Raw genomic sequence first — 13,513 nt, forward strand, 5'->3', positions numbered from 1 at the left:
TGTTTAAAATTTGTCTCTGCAGGCTGTAATCCCTGAAATTAGTGTGTTAACTCTACCTTCATACATTTTTTAAATTTTAATACGCGAGATTATAACTTTGCGGAGGCTATTAAAATGCATTGCGTCGAGATTGTAACAATCAAAACTAACCGGAACTTAGCCTCGCAACGCCGCTGAATCCACCAAGGGCATAAAGACTATCGCGGAAAGCGACTAAGGAGACACCGGATCGTGGGCTGATCATCGAATCAATATTGGTCCACTGACTAGTCTCTACATCGAAGACTTCCGCCGAGTCGAGGACTTCCTGGCCGTTGAAGCCGCCAACAATATAGATCTTATCATGCAGGGCAGCCGCGCTCGCGTCCGATCGTTGCCGATGCATGGATGGTATCATCTCCCATTGATTTCTCTGTGGATCGTACCGTTCGCCAGAACTCATTCTTGTGCGACCATTGTATCCACCGAGGGCATAAATCTTGCCACCTTAAGCGATATTAGAACAATAGGCAATAAGTAGACAATGGAAATAATATAAAGGAGAGGTGAGACAAATGGTCTTTACCGAAAAATAGAAGGATTCGTTTTAACATTAATAATGGTGTGAAAGGAAAGAACGTTTTACTTTTTGCATGCATTTATGCATATTATTATCTTATTTATTCATTTGAATGCTATCACACTATTTCAAAGGAAACCTATCATTGTTCCGGTGACAGCAAGATATAATTTACTTATACTTTAATCTGTTTAACATTACGAAACAGTGGTGATAGTGAAAATTGCTGAGCTTCGAATTTTATTCATCTAACGTCAAGACGCTATTTAAGTATTGTATTTAATATTAATAAGAGATAAGAATCGGAGAATTATATTTGGAAAAATCTTTCTTCTCCATCTTACAATTAAATTCTTGTCCTGTAAAAAAACCTACCGTGTGTGCAAACGCTGACGTAACACCTGGCATGATACATGCAGGCTCGTTCTCGCCACGTTTTTGTTGTTGGATCGAAACATCGTACCGTGTTAAAGTGCTCGTTACCATCAAATCCGCCGATCATGTAGATAAGATTGTTCAGGACACATAGTCCGTGATAAGCCCTTGGCGTTACATCCGTGTTCACTGATAGAAACCATCTGTCAGCTCTAAAGGTCGTATTAAGGTAAGTTACAAGACTCTCAAGCGTATCTAAATACTTAGCATATGCGATATTCTAAGGTGATGCTTGTGCGAAGGTTAATATTCCTTCTATGATGTTAAAATTGCGTTAGTATGTGTTATCTTTTTTATGGTCTTATATACTGTCTCAACATAACTAAGCTTCTTTTTAACTATTTTTTTTATTAATTTATAAAATATCAAAATGTATAAAAATGTTTAATATAGACTTAAAATAAATAGTACAGAAATTAAGCAACTATATTGATGTCAGAACAATTTGCAATATTTCAAAAGTGAGACAAATATTTTTTGTATGAAAAAACCGACTTTAAGTAAACTAGAAAATACACTCTTTAAAGAAAATGTTTATTTATTTTTATTTGAAGCCTAAATTGAAATCCACAGTATGTATACAGTGTTGTTATTTTTGGAACCTCATAAATTTCGATTTCTATGGAAATTTCGGTTATGCGATATTACTTTGTAAGAGCTTGGCGCACCTTGTGTCGTAAGTTTCTACAAAGCTGGTGGGCGAACCAGCACTCCATCCGCCGATCGCAAAGAGAATTTCGTATGGAACACGAGGTCTCGCAATAGGATTTTTCAAATCAATTTCCCCATTTTGTTTCAATTCTTGTTCCGTTAGATACGCGTTTACAGGAAATAGTATTTGTTGGCACGCCTTAGAAAGTTTAAGCAGATTTAAGGTGATTAAAATGTATCATACAAAAATGAAAACTAAGAGGGAAATGTAATAAAAATTAAAAATATAATAAAAATTATTGTTTATTTAATTTAAATATATATTTTTATATTATAGTAAAAATTAAAATCTATGTTTTATTAAATTATATTAACAGGTCTTATTTTTATAAAAATATATTATGTATAAGAATTTATGATGTGTATACTTTAATACTCCAATATTCCCTTTTTGAGTAAAATAGAAATACTTGTTACATAGAATGTGAATAATGAAGTAATTTAGTTTATATATAATGCTATATCTTGTGAGAAAGTAATTACGAAGGAACTATATATCTGCGCTACGCCTAGCTCTATTATATTTGATTCGAAATGGAGCAAAACAAGGCAACGAGGAAGCTATGATGAAGGTATGAACTTACTTCATCCTTCTCAACGAGCTTCCAGTTGACGACATTATTAATGAAATACTTATGACTCATGAGACCATAACGTATACATTCCAGCAACCTCGGTAAATAAACCCGTCTCTCCTCGACTCTGGTTTCGACCCACGTCTTGACGGCGTCAAACACGATTTCTTCGTTTTTAACATTAAGCTCGTCATCGCGCAATATTGCTTCCAGCTCATCGCAAAGAAGATCCTTGAACTCCGCGCTCTCCTGCAATATTCGCTTGAAGTGGTGACGTATGTACTTCCGTCCCTGTTTCTCAAGATCGTGGCAGAAGTAGTGTTGTGCAAATTTGAAAATACCTGTAACAATAGTCAAAGTTGTTTCTAACATAAATGTCATGAATTGTTCGTGTGGAAAATCGAAAATCAACATCAAAGTTCGGTATGAACGAGTAATTTAACTTTCAAACTGTTATCTTTCGCTAACTGAGTCAAACTAAAATTATGCTGTTTCGTGATTATTTTTTAATTGTCCTTGTATTGTTACATTTTATATATACATTTTTACTTTACCTAAACAATTTTCCGGTCGTAGCTCCTGCAACAAAAACTGACAACAGAGTTGGATGATTCCGAGCACCTCGAACTGATCGGCTAGCGGCAATAATTGTTCGACGTTATCGGCGTTTACGTTGCAAGTGCCCGTATAGGCGTAGTCAAGAATCAGGCTGAAGATTTCACCGGGGACGGAAATAACAACTTCCGTGGTCTCTGTTTTGCCGCCTTTCAGGCTGTTGGTGAAAAGAGCCTTGAAATAGGGGCTCACCGCAGATAATATAGCGCGATGGACTGGGAAGACTTGATCCTCCGGACATCTTATGACGCCGTCACACAGCTGCTGGTTAGCCCTGAAGCCGATAGACTCGTCACAATTCTGAGAACGTTGCACGTATTTTATAATTAACCATTTATTATTATACAAAAGTTTGAACGTGCGAGTGAATGAACGTAATAGATACAAAAATTACAGTACTTGATTGAAGTTATGTAGTTACTACTGGATAAATTAATTTCCAAATTATAGATTTGTAGCATAAAAAAAAGCTAATTTCAGCCTAATATTCTTATATCATAAGAAATTGTAATAACACGTAGCTAATTTATGAAACAAGATTTTGAACGTGCGAGTGAATGAACGTAATAGATACAGAAATTATAATACTTGATTGAATTGAAGTTGTGTAGTATATTATTGAGTAAATTAATTTACAAATTGTAGATTTGTAGCGTATTAAAGCTAATTTCAGCCTAATGTCCTTATGTCATAAGAAATTGTAGCGGCACGTAGCAAATTTATAAAACAAGATTATTAAATATACTTAAATACATTTTGCGAGAGAGAGTACGGGCAAATATTCTGAAATTGTTTCTTATGTAGGGTAATCGTGTACCAATTGTGAAAATTAGGTAATTTCCTAAAAGCTAGTAAACATCGCGTAAATTTGTGCTTCTATCTGGAAACCACGCATTATCCCGAGAGAGAAAGTTAATAATCCGCATCGCGGTTGGAGGAAGGAGTGCCTTAATTATGATGGCGCCTGATTACCGACCTGAGCTCGGACCAAACCACGGGGAACTCCACGAGAGCGTAATTGGACGGTAGACACATGCATTTCCTAATTCTCGCCGACTGCTTTCGCCTGGATTGCTTGAGGAGCCTGCTAATGCCAGTGATGGCGTCCACGTGCGCCCGATGTCGCGGGTAGGTCAACGCGCGCGGCCCCGAGCTTCCTATTGCTTCTTCCGCTTCACCGCTTCCGCTGAGCTGCCAGCAGTTCTCGTATTCGTTCTCTTCGCAGACGCGAGTCCCGATAGCGCCGAGACGCGCGGCCATGACAGACGAAGGCCAAAAATTGGCCAACTTCGATCCAATCTATTTGTATGTGTCTCTTTCCCTCTCTCTCTATCTCTCGATCTCTCGAGAAAATTGTATTGAATTGATATTCGTTGCATTTATCATTAGCGAATGATCAAATTATCTTTAATATAATTACATTAGATCGTATAGTCATGTCTTTTCTCGAGAGTGAGAGAATAAAATGGTAAACGATCGTAGGTTGTAAGCTTATACAGTATTTTTTAATTCCAATTTTTTCTCTATTTTCCTCTCATTAATCATATCGCGATCTGCGATAGTACATACGTTATTTGCGTATACATGCTTACGTTTAACAGAATACAAAAATCCAACTAGAAATTATTTTATAAGAATTTGTGGAGGCAACTTCCGTTTGTGCATCTCGCCGAACTATTTTATCAGAATTTTGTTACGGAGCACATAAAGCGCTTTATCACGTCTCTCTCTCTCTCTCTTAACTTCGCGTAATATCTTCCCTTGCAGATAAAACGTTTCTAACCCATTTACGGTCTTGCAATAGAAATACAAAAATCTAATAATCTTGAAATAAACTGTTTGAAATATAAAAGCCGTATTGAGAGAGGATATGATATACAACATATATATCTTTAGTTTGGTAAAGAGATTTAATAAAAAATTATCGGTTTTACAGATAGAAAGTTTCAAGTAGATTTGCAATATCATCTAAAAAGGAAGTTCTTTGGAGCACCAACTCAGTTAATAATATCCCTGCAGTATATAAAGGATAAAGGTACAAAGCAAAAATGAAAAAAAAAACACGGTTAAAAGAAAGAGCTCATAATTTGAGATTAAAACACACGTGCATACGCGTCACTACGAAACATACAACACACTCATACGCACCCGCAGTGCGTTTAATAAGATATTTGTGGTCACTCACTGCACACACAATACAAGCATGCATTTAATAAGATATTTGTGGTTAAATGTGGAATTTATTGCGGACAAGTAAAATGTAAATTAGATTATTTACAATTTACCAAATAACTATTAATTATATCTACTTAAAAGTTTTTTACATTACTATAATTAACGCGTATCCTTCGCGCTTCTATTATATTAATTATTTGAGAGATATTAAAGTAAAATTCATAATTATAGAATATTTATTTGTGTGTAAAATTTATTTTTTTTTTTATTTATTATTTCTATTAATTTACTTTAAAGGTTAATTGCACGTGCTCTCACCGGGGATAACAATGTCACTTTTTTCTCAGAAAACTTTTTTTAATTCAACTCCGCAAAGTATTGTTCATATCACTCGAGAAATAATTTTACTTGCACTTCTGAGTCTCCTCTCCCACGAACCCTCTTAAATTAAATCGGTAATACAATGATCTCGGGGACTGTTAGGCAATTTTTCATTTTTCTTATTTCCATAATGAAACCTTTTGCCTCTAAGCGAGCGTTGCACTTGACTCGCTGATAAAACAATTTACATACTGGGAAGAATATTGTCTTGGCATTAAATATATATATGACTAATATAGTTAACATTCTACGAAATCTCACAGCAATACTTGAGAAAGATCTCCATTTTATTTTTCTTTTAAGGCCGCAATTTTATTTAATTTACCCTTCACTCTTTAGATAACATCGATCCTAATTATTTTGAATTTTCTCTCTCTCTCTCTCTCTCTCTCTCTCTCTCTCTCTCTCCTGTTCAACTTCTTTAAAACTTAGTAATTTGCATCAAAATGTGCTTGTTAAAAAAGATTGTACATAAAAGTGTAATGCCTTTTACGACTTGCAAATGGTACAAATAATGAACCATAATTTCTTTTATACGACGTTTCATTCTTGTCGTTGTCTTTTCTTTTTCCTCTGTTCTTAAATTCTTTTCCTTTTTTGTAGTTACTCTCTAGTTTTCTTCCTTCTTCAGTTCTGAGTATCTCTTGACATAAGAACTTCTGTTACGTTCATGTGAGTTCATGAACTTTATTTTCTACATCGCACGAATGTTTACGTACATAACTTTACATCGTTTATATGCATAAAGTAAATACGCATAAATTCTTCAGATACAATAACACGTATAGTAGATATTGTAAGAAATTAGCGACATGTCTCGCGTAGTGTATGATTGCTTTGTAATTGAAGTATCTAATGAGTTTGTTTCATTACGGTTTACACTTGGAAATGTAAACTTTGCACAGAGAGTTGCTTGGATTTCCCACATTTCCAATTACTCTTTCTCACACGAGAGTCAACATTAGCGTTAATCAAGCTCCATGGCGCATGAATGAGTTCGCTAATAAAAATTAATCTGCGTGGTTAATAGTGATACTTCCCACACACAAATATTGAATACATAAAAGTATTAAATATTTTCAGGTCTGCGCAATTATATGAAAATTTGCGTAAAAGTTTCCGATATATATCACTCTTAATTTACAGTTGAGATACGTATGCAAATTCCTGCACGGACACCTCCGCACGGTTTTCCATTACGCGCATATGCAGCCGTAATCCAACACGCGTATATGCATGTTCACGACTGAGCATGACGCACCGTTATTAGGTGTTATGCTTTTGCCAGCGATAATTGTAAATAGGGATAGCGCTTGCACTATGACTCGGAAATATCAGCCATGAAGTCAATTTATACAGACAACACGCACAAACCGCGCAACAGAAAATTAAACGTTAAATATGTGTTTTTAGCTTCAAGCTATATTTAGAAATATATGAATTTTGATTTTGTGTATATTTCGAAATATTATTTGTATTGATATTTAAGTGTAAAAGTTAATGTCGAATGAATTAAATTCAAATAACCAGCAATACGGCCTCAAGAGAAAATGCACAGTCGAGATTGTTCTAAAAATTATTAAATATTATATAAGATTATTATATTAGTAATCGAACTGAATAATATTAATGATAATAATAATATTTTTGATTTAGAAGTTGCGTAACTGCAATTTTTCAATTTTATGGTTGCAAACTTTCGTGAAAACTCCCACTAGAGTACGTATGTACACAACTGGTGACTATACCAATTGTTCAAAACGTGTGGAAAACACATTCTCTAACGAGCACGGAGGACACTGAAAACGGCCGAAACTTCAAATCGTGTTTACCCGAGAGAATGGAAATAAGCGGCGAGATCGTTCGGCGCTAAGTTAATAAAAACGAAATTGTCAATTTCGCACGTCGACGGTAGAACGTTGCAAATTGTTTTTTTACGAGTAACTGTGAAATATTCAACATTGCGGATGCAACCTTCTCAATATTTCATTGAATATTGTGTAATATAATAGCTTTAATTATTTACTATTTTTAAAGTTCAACAACTTTCGAGATAATGTTAAATTTGACATGTCAAAAAAAGTATGTTAACTTATTTCAATAAATATATTTCATAATACATTCAATTGTACTTAAATAAAATAATATCTGTGTGACATTCACGATAATTTTGCACAGAGAAACGATGATTATTTTTGATGTGGTTTGATAAATTATTTAAGAACTGAATTCCATATTTCGCACACGCGAATCTTCCATCCACTCCTTTCTACATTCCCTGGATACATTTTATTTTGTACGGTCGATAGAGCTCGATATCATCATCAGATTCAATTTTCAATCTACGAAAAATGTCCCAATATATGAGAAATACCGAGTGACAGCGAATTGTCAAAGAACTGGTGAGTAAAAGAAAAAAGAAAACATATTAAATTCGTCTTTGTACACATACCATGCTCGCACACCCGAAAAATTTGTCGTACAGAGGTAAGATGGATCGTTCGAGATTCTTGAAGAATAGCGTAAAATTTTTAGCCAGTCATGCTACTTATAAGCTTGAACTTGACGTTACTTCAATGGATACACATTGTAGAACTGTAATCTAATAAACGTTTCTCATTTACGCGAAGATAATTAATGTTTTATTTAATTTTGTCGTGACGCTAGCAGAATCTCACTTGTTAACAATAACAATTTTCATTATGATATCGTTGGAACAAGATAAATTAAATCGTGTTATTTTCATGAGAATATTACGATGTTCATTGTTATTAAAACTTTTGAAATGTATCATTATGCTTACAATCACAATTCGTATGATCCATATAAAATTAATGGTTGCACGGTTCGTAATTTATTAATGTAGAAATTTAGTGAAAAACGAATACAGGATAAAAGCAGGAGGAAAATTTGGAACGACAAGACTTGTTTAGAAAGACGCCACGTAGCAAGAAATGAATATTTATGTGAATATGTTATATGGAAAGTCATGTGAGCGAGCCTACGGAAAAATATTTTAAACCTTAAAATAGTTCTCGTAATTATTCTCGAGAATTGTATAATACGTGCACATATCTCACTTGGTGAAATCGAGAAAGCAAGGTAGATACGGAATAAAAGTATCAATCTCAATTCTTTCAATGACAGCGTAACTGATAGCAGTAAATACGGGCTAAATCCCGAAGGTGAGTTAGCTCGAAAGTTCTTAATGCAAAAACGAGCTTCGCTTCTTTCTGAAATTTTGCGGATCGCTTAGACGCGATTTACTTAAATGTTATCATACGCGAGTTTAAATTCCACTTGAGATATATTATACGCATCACCGGAATCCGCACACATTTTATCTCGTACAGTCGATGGCGCCCAATCAGATTGTTAGGTTCAATTCCAATTCGTCGAATATCTACGATAAATGGGAGCGTTTTCTAGCATTGAGAGATGAAGAAAAAAAATAGCAGAGTAAAAGCTTAATTTACTTCTCAATTGTCTATGTTACTAATTGTCAAAAGAAGTAAATCGTCCCGCTGAAGTAATCGCTTGAAAATTATTAATTATTAAACTGCCGCGTTTAATCAAATTAAAAAATAATTATTTTATTTTAATTGACAATTGATCTTATTTGAAGTTTAATAATTCGCAACGAGTCAAATAATTCCGATTACAGGGAAGATTTGTAGGTCAAATTATGACTTATGAATAATAAATAAATGAATATTGAGAGGGAACTATTATTAAAGTAATTCAGAATTCGCTGCTCCTTTTAATTTGCAAACGCTAACTAGTTCGCGTTAGTATAGTTTAGCGAAAGAACTCCATACTTCTGACCAAGATCGTCTATAATTCTAAGCATACTTTGGTAAACTCCACACTCCGTTTTGTTCGAATTTACTTCGTCTAGTCCGGTAATCTAGGTTACTGGTGAAAAGAATAACTATTCCGATTCTTCGTACTCTTTTCATGCTTACGTTAACAGTTTGACTTTCCAGCGTGTATTGATTTTACATGGTTGAGGGCCATCTCATTGGATTTGCAACTTTCGTTTCAATCCGCGTTTCAATCTACAGAAAATTCCGGATTTCGCAGTGGATAAAGATATAAATGGAAGAATAGATCCTATTTCGATTCTCATCTGACTGGCATCAACGAAATTAACGTACACGTTAGATTCTCGATAGGATGGAAGAAATCAACGTCCTTTCATTAAAATTAAAATTTTATCAAAACAATAGTTTTAATATTAAGTAATTAATAATGAATAAAATTGAACGTATAAGTATAAATTATTCGGCATCATAATATTTTATTATTACTGAAAAAAGATTCTTATATTTTAACATTTATTGGAACATAAATGGATTAGACATACACAGCGCTAAAAAAATTATAATTAAATTTCTAAATACAAAAATGAGTAACATAAACAACTTTGTTAACAATATATATAACATATACAATAAATTTACATACACAATAAATTTACGATATTTTTTTATTGTAACGACAATAAGTTATTATATTTTTACATATATTGTAAAAGTTACATAATAATAAGTTCAATAATATTTTTTATTGTCTGTTTTTATATCTTTAATCTGGCATTAGAGAGGTATGTAAATTAGGATAAAAATTCAAGAGACACCAAGACGTGATTTTTATTATTTTCAGAGAGATACAAAGTTTGCAATATAGTTGCGTGACGGTCCGCACAATATGCGCTTGTATCACTGAAACGTTGGTTCGAAAGACAAATATAACAGAAAGATAAATGTCTAATTTTATGGATCAGAGAAATACACGTATGTATGAAATATTTCACGTTTCTGCGTCTTCTTCTCTATGTCGAATAATTTGTATAAACCAAACATTAGCATTCTAAACATTTTTACAAATCTCATGAATTACGTAGAATCCTAATACATGTTAGAAACTAAAAATAACAAAAATTATCATATTATACATCATATATTAGACCATTCGATATTGAAAACCCCAAAGAGGCGCACGCTGACCGCACGAGACCGCACCAGGATCGACATGCACGTCCCATTTCGCACGGGCGAAGGCACCCAATCAAGCCCCAGTCCAGTTTCAATTCTGTTCCGCGGAATGTCCCAGTGAACGAGAGAAAGAGAGAAAGGGAGATCACGCACGAGAAAAAAAGAGATCGAAAGAGAACAATTCGGATATAGGACGACGGGGGGGAAAGTCTGCGGCGACGAGGAGCCTTTTCCCTCTTTTCCCTCTTACTCGCCTTCTCGCTCTTTCTCTGGATGCAAGGGGGGGGGTAGGTAGGGATGATCTGGCCTACCCTCTGGTGTTGCTGGCGTGCGCGCTGGTGCTTTCGGCTTCCCCGGGACGGACTCGCGCTCTCGCCCGCCGTCGTCGCTCTCTCTTCGTCGCGATAGCGAGCGGCGGCGTCGCACGTATCGTAAGAGTAGGAGCGAGCTGGCCAGAGCTGCTGGCTCTTGCTCAGTCAGTTCGATACCGAGCGCCGAAGCGTTCGGTTCGCTCCGATTGCGGCGTGCGCTGTTATCGTTATCGTTTTCTATCTCGTTATCACGCCGCTCCGGAGGACACCCGAGCGCCGAACGGGCCCCCCCCCCCCGTATCTGGGGTACCCATCGCGCTGACCGGGGGATGGATGGGGCATGGAGCGCGCCGCGCGGGGGGTTGGCTCTGTGACACGCGGAAATGAATCACAGAACATGTGCGCTCCGCGGAGTTAAAAAAGCCGCTGTAAAGTAATTCTGGATCTTTCCGAAAAAGATCGCGAGATTGAAGAATAGCATTTCGCGACTGAGGCCGGAAGAAAGGTTTTCCCATTCTTTCTTTTGCGGCGAAAAGTAATTTGCTACTTCACTTACGAACGGGACACTTACCGTGTCGAACCGGTGTGGGACAATGCTTTGGACCATGTGCACCTTTGAGAGGCTTCGCTTTGTGAATGAGCTTTTGAATTCCCGGGCCGAAGCGAGCGGCGACGAGAGGGGACAGTGATCTTTTTCAATGGATCCTCGTGCAGGGATGAGAGAACATCAATAGAAGAAAACGCAGCTTAAGTGCCATCATTAGCGATCGCCTTGTAAGTACTCTATATTCGGTCCATCGCGTGTTTCATTACTATTAAAGCTTCTTTATCGCACCGGCAATTACTTCGAACGTGTAACAGGCGGTATTTACGTGACTTAGGGGAAGACGATTTCAAGTCGAGTTCCCTCAAGACGGTGAAATATAAGTTAGTCACCCGTGTATGCGTGAACTTCTCTTTGGGTGAAAGTACACTCGTGACTTGACATGACCGGTTATTCAAAACATTAATACGAACTCTCGCCACTGTTTCTGAAGTTAATCTAAAGATTGTCTTAATGACTCGTTAAAAAGCGCCGCTCGTGGTAAACGCGATTTTGAGAAAAGCTGTACAATTTCTTAATTGGTGCGTCGATTTATTTAATTGCACGCGTTCGGGATAATTCGCGGAAAATTAACAATTTTGCGAGGAAGCGAGCCGCACGGAAGAATGTAGCGGATAATACACTACACACGAGAGTATGCGCGGTTTGCTCCGCCATATACGGTAAATGGCGGGATGGTTCATAGTAAGCAGACATAACCCACGCACTTTGCATATCGACCCTCTTCTCGCGTCTCTCGTCCTATTAATTAAGCCGCTAAGCGGTGTATGATTTTGGATATCAAAACAATTCTGTAATGAAATGGGAATATCATATCGGGGATGCTTTGGCGAACAGAGGAGTTGGAGAAAGGATTGACTGATTGTTAGATGTGCGCAGCATTAAATCCAAATGGTTGCACACGTATCCATTGTTAATTAATAAAATATCAGTCGTAATTTGGAACCGATTGGTTTTAACAATTTATTAAAGACATAAAAATAAATACAATTCTACAAATTTGTTTTTTAGTCTTGTTTTTAGGTACTTTAATCCATGCATAAATTTACAACATACAATTGAAAAACATTTTTGCGTTTTAAATACTATTTGAGTATAATACTGTCCTTTAGGTGTTAGTTATAATACTGATTTACTTTTAATGCTACGAATTAGAAAAACATGTAAATATAATCTTTAAATATTGTTATGCCTTTTTGTCGAATAAGTAATATTTTCGAAGAAAACTTCAAGAAAACAAGAGGACAGCTCTTTGTATTTTTTAAATTTAAAATCAAATGCATTTTCTTGCATAAATCGATATTCCTCTGCATTATTTTGTAAAAAGTATAACACTGGAAAATCTCAATTATTCTGATTACATTCTGATTTGAGGGATGAAATATCTATCTCGTGATGGATTTATTTTTTTTTTATGACATAAATATAAGGTTATATAAGATTAATTTTAAATATCTGTTATATAACAATTATATATACTAATAACTTTTTTCAGTCATTATTTAAGTTGAATTAGAATATTTTAATATATAATTTTTCAAGCATACATTATGCAGAATGTAGGAAAATGGTAGATTTGTGAGAAATATTTTATTTTAAATTTCTTTCTATCGAAAAAATATCCACAACTTTTCTATTTCAGTTTTTTATCGTTCCAAGTATTAATTGTAAAAGATTTAAGAACTGAAACTTCTAATCTCTTTAAGATTGAACCAAAAGTTATTTAGTTTCTTATTTAGTACATATTTTGAAAGGACGATTACAATTGCTTGGGTAAGAGATGTGTTCGGGGTCTTTCATGGGACCAAATTATATATTAAAAATAATATTAAATTACGGTATATCTTTACTTTATGAAAAGATTCTGATGAACTTTAAAACATCAATCTGTAAAAAGGGTCGAACTAATTTTAAAACAAGAGTTCTTGGATAGACAACTTTGTAAGAGTCTTTTATTACTTTTGATTAAATTTGCTATTTCAAAGTAACAAAATTTGCAATTTAATTTTCTTTATTTAAAGATGCATATTATTAATTCACAGAGAAAATGTACGCAGTCGCAATTACTTACACTTCAGCTCCGTTTTCTTTCCTTATTCTTTCGACTTTGATGTTTTATATATATATATATACTTCACAGTTAAAAACTC

At 35.1% G+C, this 13,513-nt stretch overlaps 2 protein-coding genes across 6 annotated transcripts in view; one reads left to right on the plus strand and one right to left on the minus strand.

Moving 5' to 3' along the window:
- The window catches only part of LOC108745652 (kelch-like protein 10), a 7,457-nt gene extending 3,274 nt beyond the window's left edge, over positions 1 to 4,183 (minus strand). Inside the window, exons 1-6 of one of the 2 annotated variants that reach the window (XM_018481950.1) lie at positions 3,872 to 4,183; positions 2,835 to 3,169; positions 2,290 to 2,621; positions 1,663 to 1,844; positions 935 to 1,146; positions 151 to 486 (exon numbers count right to left, since the gene is read on the minus strand). In XM_018481950.1, the coding sequence (XP_018337452.1) occupies positions 151 to 486; positions 935 to 1,146; positions 1,663 to 1,844; positions 2,290 to 2,621; positions 2,835 to 3,169; positions 3,872 to 4,155 (1,681 nt within the window). In that variant the 5' untranslated portion in view covers positions 4,156 to 4,183. Of the gene's footprint in view, positions 1 to 150; positions 487 to 934; positions 1,147 to 1,662; positions 1,845 to 2,289; positions 2,622 to 2,834; positions 3,196 to 3,871 lie in introns of both variants that reach the window. The other variant, XM_018481951.1, reaches the window with a different exon arrangement.
- A 6,673-nt stretch (positions 4,184 to 10,856) lies between these two features.
- The window catches only part of LOC108745531 (retinal guanylyl cyclase 2), a 45,523-nt gene continuing 42,866 nt past the window's right edge, over positions 10,857 to 13,513 (plus strand). For all 4 annotated transcript variants that reach the window (XM_018481714.1, XM_018481715.1, XM_018481716.1 and 1 more), the window contains exon 1: positions 10,857 to 11,533. The gene's annotated coding sequence lies outside the window, so the exon portion shown is untranslated. The remainder of the gene's footprint in view (positions 11,534 to 13,513) is intronic.

The sequence above is a fragment of the Trachymyrmex septentrionalis genome, unplaced genomic scaffold (assembly GCF_001594115.1).
Source record: "Trachymyrmex septentrionalis isolate Tsep2-gDNA-1 unplaced genomic scaffold, Tsep1.0 scaffold14, whole genome shotgun sequence".
NCBI lineage: Eukaryota > Metazoa > Arthropoda > Insecta > Hymenoptera > Formicidae > Trachymyrmex > Trachymyrmex septentrionalis.